The sequence below is a fragment of the Nicotiana tomentosiformis genome, chromosome 8 (genome assembly GCF_000390325.3).
Source record: "Nicotiana tomentosiformis chromosome 8, ASM39032v3, whole genome shotgun sequence".
In the NCBI taxonomy this organism is placed as follows: Eukaryota; Viridiplantae; Streptophyta; class Magnoliopsida; order Solanales; family Solanaceae; genus Nicotiana; species Nicotiana tomentosiformis.
The window spans coordinates 96,057,887-96,066,314 of NC_090819.1; the positions used below are offsets into that span (position 1 = coordinate 96,057,887).

At 43.2% G+C, this 8,428-nt stretch overlaps 1 protein-coding gene across 1 annotated transcript; it reads left to right on the plus strand.

Annotated features, from left to right (window-relative positions):
• The first annotated feature begins 5,327 nt into the window (after positions 1–5,327).
• LOC138897856 (uncharacterized) lies at positions 5,328–7,022 on the plus strand. The gene is made up of 2 exons (XM_070183876.1): positions 5,328–6,180; positions 6,766–7,022. The coding sequence occupies exons 1-2, from the start codon at positions 5,328–5,330 to the stop codon at positions 7,020–7,022; spliced, it is 1,110 nt and encodes a 369-aa protein (XP_070039977.1).
• Positions 7,023–8,428: the final 1,406 nt, after the last annotated feature.

Consider the following 8,428-nt stretch of genomic DNA (forward strand, 5'->3'; position numbering starts at 1 on the left):
TGATGTAGAACTTTGTTTCCTGAATTGTTCCGGCGGTGTTCACTGGAAGGGTTATCTCCCCTTTAGTAGTTTCACATGGCATGTTGAATCCGTTTAAGACCTGGATTGCAGGTACTATTTGGTCTTGTAGACCCCTGGTCTACTACCCTCGATCTAATGATATTGACCGAGCTACCTGGATCAATCAACAAACGCTTAACTCGATATTTATTTATGAGCACAGAAATTACCAGGGCATCGTTATAGGGTTGCATGATGCCTTCAGCGTCTTCATCGTTGAAAGAGATGGTCCCCTCCAGCATATAATCTTGGGTTCACTTTTCCCTTGTAATGGACACCTTAGTGCGCTTCAGCATTGGCCCCTGGGGGATGTCAATTCCACCGATGATCATGCTGATGACATCCTGAGGTTCCTCTTACTCGGTCTGCTTGTTGGAGTCCCTATTCCTGAAGTGATTTTTGGCTAGATCACTCAGAAACTCCCGGCGGTGTCCGTTATTGAATAATCAGGCCACTTCTTCTCTTAGCTGTCGGCAATCTTCGATCCTGTGGCCGTGAGTGCAATGATATTTACACATCAGGCTGGGGTCTCTTTGGGCAGGATCGAACTGCAATGGCCGAGGCCACTTAGGATCTTTGATGCGTCCAATGGCTGACATGATGCTGGCGACATCGACGCTGAAGTTGTATTCCGATAACTTGGTGCCTCCTTGGCCCCGATTAGCCTGTCGAAACCATTTTTGCTCATGAGGCCCTAGTTATTATGACCTCGATCGCTTCTTTTTTCATTCCTCATTGGGTTACGTCCGGATCCACTACCCATTAGATCTCCGCTATAGGGTTGATACCGATCTCTGCTTGGTCTCGGTTCATGATCGATGACTATTTTAGACATGTCATTAGTTCTGATGGGTTACACGAACCCAGAGGGGCCCCCGAGCTGATCATCTTCCACTTTGATTTTCGAATGGTACCTGATAAGTAGGGATTTTGACCGCTAATTTGTTCTCTTTTACTTGCATTTTAGCTCAAAAATGCTTAAAGATATTCCCGGAAATTAATAAAATGTGCTTTCATGCAGGAATATTGGGAGACGAGCCAAAGAAGTGAAAATCAACTCAAAAAGGAGTCAAAAATTGAACAAAGACCAAAACAAGGCAAAAATGCTTACAATGTTGACCACACAATACTGTGTGCGGCTGCAAACAATGAAGAAGCCGTGTCGTATTAGCTTCAGAGTATGCAGACCGCATAATTTTGGTGCGGCCGCAGAAGAGAGATTTAGAGAGTTGGAATTTTGGGCAAGCTGAAGAAATGCGGACTGCACCATTATTGTGCAGTCGTAGGATGCCAAGTGCGGTGGAACTCATTATTATGCGGTGCGCAAACGACCAGAATCAGAGAGCCTTGATTGAAGTTGTGCAGACCGCACTATTATTATGCGGCAGCGGGATTCAAAGGTACGGCCACATTCATAATTATACGGTCCGCAAAAGAAGGTCTAAGTCCCAGCCCATGTCAAGTGTGCGGCCGCACACAGAAATATGCGGACTGCATAATTAGAGGAAGTGCGGCCGCATCCCACTTTTATGCGACCGCAGAAGGCCCAGTTGACCAGTCAAGCTCAGAATGCGGAGCGCACTCAGAATTATGCGGCCGCACAACCTCCGCAGGGGCATTTTTGTCAGATATTTTCATGTTAGTATAAATAGAACTTTTTGTCATTTTTAGGGTAAGTTTGTTTTGGGAGAGCACCTAAGTCATTTTTCTTTACTGTTTTGAGTAATATTGTACTAGATTAGCTTCTAAACATTAGAGTTTCTTTCCCTAATCAATTATTATGCATTCTATCTTAATTTCTTCTTGTATTTCTTAATTTTTCATGAGTAGCTAAATTTCTAGCTAGGGTTATGGCACAACCCTAGTGTGAGTACTTAATGGGTGTTTGATTTAGGACTTATTTGTGATTGGGTTAGTGATATTTAGCCTAGTTCTTGCTTGAATTCAAGAATTAATGGTTGCAAACATTGATTCATGCCTAATTGACTTAGTCTCTACTTGAGAAAGAGAGACTAAGTCTAGGAAAACATGGCTAATAAGAAATTGGGGCGAACTTAAGAAATTGATAGCCCCAAATAAAGGGTTGAATCTAGAGATAGTAAGACCCGACTTGAGCATTTATCACTTGTTTTGTGCAATACCCATTTGGCCTTGAGAAAGCCAAATTGGGCAAAATCACTCAAACTACCGAGAGGTATAGAGTGGGTAGTTGCGTGTGATTGCTATATTACAACCCCGACCAATCAAACTTGTCCTAGAGTTTACAACCCATTAGGTAACCACCTAGGTGGAAGTCACGACCCTAGATCTTTTATCATTTGGAAAACAACCAAAATAAAAAATATTGTCTTCTAGTTTTATAATTGCAATCAATAGTTTAAAGTAGAAGTAGAAATAACAAACAAGAATGTGGAAGTGTAATCTAAAGCATATCATACAATTACACTAAGCATATACCTAATCCCAATTCTAACTCCCTGAGGATTCGACCCCGACTTGCGTTGGGTTTTATTATTGCTTCGACCACCTCACTACCTATATTTGTGGTGTGAGTTTGGGCGACATCAATTTTTGGCGTCGTTGCTGGGGAGTTAAAAGGATTTAGCTATATATCTAGGTTTTTGTGTGATTTGTCTTCTTTTCCTTCCGAGTCACTAATTTTGTTTTTGAATTGCTTATAGGTACGAGAATGGCTCTCAACAACGAGCCCATTGGTAATTTGCCATTGGGGGAGAAAGTGGGCGATGATCAAGGAGATGAGGTTCTTCCCGAACCTCAAGCAAATAGGTGAGTCCGACCGCCTCAGGATAATGTTCCCGTCTCTCCCCCACCTCCACCAAGAGCGGCAGCACAGCGAGATTTACCGAACGAGGGTTATGCAAGTGCTATAGTCCCGCCCCGCATTAGGGAGGGCAACTTCCAAATCACCAACGTTATGCTTACACTACTTGAGCAACGGGGATTCTTCACCGGGGCTCCAAATCAAAATGCTTACAAGCATCTCAAGGGGTTCGTCGATACTTGTTGGGGGAGCAAGAAAACCAATGTTTCTGAGGACGCACTGAGGTTGAGGTTTCCCTTTTCTTTACGGGGAAAAGCATTGGACTGGCTAGAGAGATTGCCCAATCATTCCATCCATACATGGGATGAGTTGGCCAAAAATTTCATTGCCAAATTCTTCTCTCCGGGGCACATGGCTACACTGCGGGATGAAATTCTAGGGTTCAAGCAAGAGCCCAATGAGCCATTGCACGAGATTTGGGAAAGATATCATACCATGGTTAAAGAGTGCCCGAATAATGATATGACCGAGGCCATGATCCAACAAACCTTCTACAGGGGGATCAACACAATAAATCAATGTGTGGTAAATCAACTCGTCGGTGGGAACTTCATGAACACACCTTATTCTGAAGCTTGTGAAATTATGGATGAGATGGCGGATACCTCATCAGCATGGCAAAGTATGGCCAATGTTCCGCAAGGTGACCCCAATGTCATTCACCTATACAAGGAACTACATGATCATGGGCAAGCTATCGCAGAGTTAACAACCATAATGAACCAATTGGCAAAAGCTCAGCTGCAATAAGTTCAAGGGCCGAAATAAGTGAATGTGATGGAAGGCGTAAATATGATGATGAAAAAGAGATGGCAAAAAGGTCAATAAGGGCAAAGCCGTCTGGAAAAATTCATGCAAGATGATAGTGGGTATGACCAAGGTGATTCGTATGATGAGCAAGAAGAAGAAGTACAATACGTTAACAATTATCAAGGTCAGAGAAACAATGCTCAAAATCAACAACAATGGAGATCACAAGGAAATCAAGAAAATTAGAACAACCAAGGCCACCAAGGCAATTGGAGTGGTGGCAACAACAATCAAGGTAATTGGGGAAATAACAATAATCAAGGCAATTGAAATAATCAAGGAAACCAAGGCAATTGGGGTGGCAACAATCAAAGTAATTGGGGAGGTAATCAAGGAGGGTGGAATAACAACAACAACCGGGGGTCGGGTTTTCAAAGGCCCCCAATGTTCCAACTACCGAGCAATCCACCTCCCTATCATTCTCAATGCCCGAGCTCTTCTAACAATGAGATGGGACGGATTGAAAATATGTTCAAATAAATGATGGAGAAAAATACCAACTCCGATGCTCAATTAGCCTCCCACAACACTTTAATATGCAATTTAGAGGTTCAACTTGGCCAAATCTCACAAGCATTGAACACTCATCCTAAGGGGGAACTACCAAATGATACGGTGGTGAACCCAAAGGGTGGGAATAATACGGGACATGCTATGGTCGTGACTACGAGAAGTGGAAAAGGTGGAGATGTAACCACCTCAAATCAAAGAAGAATTATGGATGATGATGTTGTGGTTCAAGAATATGAAATTCCAAGCAATGTGGTTCAAGCTAATAACGAAGTGAGAATTGATATTGATGAAAATGTGGAGGAGCCGCAAGAAGAGGTGAACCCGTATAGGGAGCACGTGATTGACATACCGGAACCGGTAGTGCCAAAGGCTAAGGCACCAATGCCAAGGCCTCCTCCTCCATACCCTCAAAGGCTTGCAAAGCAAATTAGTGAGAACCAATTCAAAAGGTTTATTGACATGATGAAGAGTTTGTCTATCAATGTGCCATTGGTTGAGGCGTTGGAACAAATGCCGAGTTATGCAAAGTTCATGAAGGACTTGGTTACCAAGAAGAGGTCGATAAATTGTGAAACTATCAAGATGACACATCAAGTGAGTGCTATTGTGCACTCAATGGCTCCGAAATTGGAAGATCCGGGTGCTTTCATAATCCCTTGCACTATTGGGAGCGCTGACTTTGCCAAAGCTTTATGTGATTTGGGGGCAAGTATCAACTTGATTCCCTACTCAGTATTCAAAACTTTGGGAATTGGGCAACCAAGACCCACATCTATGAGGTTCAAATGGCGGATCATACTATGAAGAGGCCATTGGGAATTATTGATGATGTGTTAGTCTGTGTTGATAAGTTCATCCTTCCAGCGGACTTTATGATCCTTGATTATGAGGTTGACTACGAGGTGCCTATTATCTTAGGTAGACCTTTCCTTGCTACAGGGAAGGCTCTTGTTGATGTGAAAGCCTATGAGATCACTTTTCGAGTGGGTGACGAAAATGTGGTTTTCCATGTGTGCAAATCGATGAGGCAACCAAATAACAGCGAAGTTTGTTCTTCGTAGATTTAGTGACCGAAGTAATTGTTGATGATGCTAGTGCCACAATGAATGTTGAGGATAATTTGGAAGCCGTATTGCTCATCCTTGATGATAAGGAGGAGAAAGAATTCTATGTGGAGTGTGTGAATGCATTGCAAAGGATGAGGTTGTACACTTATGAGCCCCGCAAGATATCTTTGGATCTTGAAAACTGGAAGACTCCTCCAACAAAGCCCTCAATCGAGGAGCCTCCCACTTTGGAGTTAAAGCCATTGCCTCCGCATCTTAGGTATGAATTCCTTGGCCCTTCTTCTACTTTACCGATTATCCTTTCTTCTTATTTGACTAACATGCAGGTAGAGTCCACATTGGAGGTGCTACAAAGGAGGAAAAGAGCAATCGGATGGACCTTGGCGGATATCCGGGGAATAAGCCCCGCCTTTTGCATGCACAAGATTATATTGGAGGAGGGTTCCAAACCCTCCGTTGAACATCAAATGAGGCTAAATGAAGCAATGCAAGAGGTGGTCAAGAAGGAGATCATAAAGTGGTTGGATGCCGGGGTTGTTTACCCTATTTCCGATAGCTCATGGACTTCTCCAGTGCAATGTGTCCCAAAGAAAGGTGGCATGACTGTGATACCAAATGACAATAATGAATTGATCCCCACAAGAACTGTCACCGGGTGGAGAGTGTGCATGAACTATAGGAAGCTCAACATAGTCACTCGGAAAGATCATTTTTCGCTTCCATTTCTTGATCAAATATTGGATAGGTTGGCCAGACGTGCTTTTTATTGCTTCCTGGATGGATACTCCGGCTATAATCAGATTCTTATTGCTTTCGAGGACCAAGAGAAGACCACTTTCACTTGTCCATATTGTACCTTTGCATTCTCAAGGATGCCATATGGATTATGTAATGCACCGATGACTTTTCAACGGTGTATGATGGCTATTTTCACCGATATGGTGGAAGATATTCTTGAGGTCTTCATGGATGATTTCTCCATCGTTGGGAATTCTTTTGATGATTGCTTGAACAACTTGGACAAGGTATTGGCAAGAGGTGAGGAAACTAACTTGGTTTTGAATTGGGAGAAATGTCACTTCATGGTCGAGGAAGGCATTTTCCTCGGTCACGAGATTTCAAAGTATGGTATTGAGGTTGATAAAGCCAAAATTGAAGTGATCTCCAAATTCCCTCCCCCTACATTCGTGAAGGGAGTGCGGAACTTCTTGGGTGATGCGGGGTTCTATCGCCGATTCATCAAAGATATTTCCAAAGTGGTGAACCCTTTGTGTAAACTTTTGGAGAAGGATGCCAAGTTCCATTTCAATGAAGATTGCATGAAGGCATTCGAGTTGCTTAAGTTCATGCTGACTACTACTCCTATTATTACTGCACCGAATTGGAGCTTGCCATTTGAGCTCATGTGTGACGCAAGTGATGTGGCAGTTGGAGCGGTGTTGGGGCAACGTATCAACAAAATTTTCCATCCAGTATATTATGCAAGCAAGACCATGAATGATGCCCAAGTCAACTACACAGTGACCGAAAAAGAGCTCCTTGTTATTGTCTTTGCGATGGAGAAGTTCTGCCCATACTTAATGGGTACAAAGGTGATTGTTCATACCGACCACGCGGCACTTCGGTATTTAATGAGAAAGAAAGATTCTAAGGCAAGGTTGATGCGGTGGGTGCTTCCATTGCAAGAGATTGATCTAGAAATTCAAGATCGCAATGGTAGCGAGAATTAAGTGGCAGACCACTTGTCCCAATTGGAGGAGGAGGGGAGGCCACATGACGGCCTTGAGATCAATGATTCATTTCCCGACGAGCAACTCCTAGCCGTTTCAATGACCGGGATGCCATGGTTCGCCGACTTAGCAAACTATCTTATGAGTGGCATTGTACTGAATGAATTCTATTCAAACAAAAGGAAGAAGGTCAAACGGGATTGCCTTGATTATTATTGGGATGAGCCGTATATTTTCCGAATATGTATCGATGGTGTGATCCGATGATGTGTGCCGGAGGAAGAACAAATGGGTATTCTTGAGGCTTGCCACTCTTCACCGTATGGTGGTCACCATGGTGGAGCAAGAATGGCGGCAAAAATTTTGAGTTGTGGATTGTATTGGCCTACTCTCTACAAGGATGCTAGTGAGCTTGTCAAGCAGTGTGATGAATGCCAAAGGGCCGGTGGGATCTCAAAGAAGAATGAAATGCCTCTCACCACCATTTTGGAGATAGATATCTTCGATGTGTAGGGTATTGATTTTATGGGTCTGTTTGTTAGCTCTTGTGGGAACACCTACATTCTAGTTGTGGTGGATTATGTATATAAATAGGTTGAGGCCATTTATTTGCCCAACAATGAAGCAAGGAGTATGGTGGCATTCTTAAAAAAGAACATCTTCACGAGGTTTGGTACCCCAAGAGCCATTATTAGTAATGGGGGTTCACATTTTACAACAAGGCTTTTGATACCTTACAAAGTATGGTTTCACTCACAAAGTATCAACCCCCTACCATCCTCAAGCAAGCGGACAAGTTGAAGTCTCCATCTGGGAGATAAAGAGCATTTTGTCAAAGACAGTCAATGCCAACCGGACGGATTGGTCAAGAAAACTTGATGATGCTCTTTGGGCTTATAGAACGGCCTACAAAACACCGATCGGGATGTCTCCATACCGTCTAGTGTTCGGGAAGGCATGCCATCTTGCGGTAGAACTTGAGCATAAGGCCTTGTGGGCTTTGAAGAAGTTGAACCTTGAATGGGATGTCACGGCAAATCTAAGGATGTCACAATTGAATGAGCTTGATGAATTCCGGTATGATGCCTACACAAGCTCGTCTCTTTACAAGGAGAAGATGAAGTACCTCCATGACAAGTACATCCACAACAAGGAATTTAAAGAGGGTGATCTTGTGCTATTGTTCAATTCCCGGTTACGGATGTTTCCGGGCAAGTTGAAGTCAAAATGGAGTGGCCCCTTTGAAGTGGTGAATGTAACCCCCTTTGGTGCTCTAGATTTAAAAAATAAGAATGATGAGGTATTTAGAGTCAATGGGCACCGGGTTAAACATTATCTTGGCAACGTTGATGATGGCCACATTGTGGCGGTTCTTCATTTCAAATGATTGGTAATATGTGTTGTGA

Coding starts and splice junctions, on each gene's coding strand:
- LOC138897856 (XM_070183876.1), top strand. CDS start 5,328: ATGAATGTTGAGGATAATTTGGAAGCCGTATTGCTCATCCTTGATGAT. Junction 6,181..6,765: donor AAGGATGCCATATGGATTAT/GTAATGCACCGA, acceptor TTTTCCATCCAG/TATATTATGCAAGCAAGACC.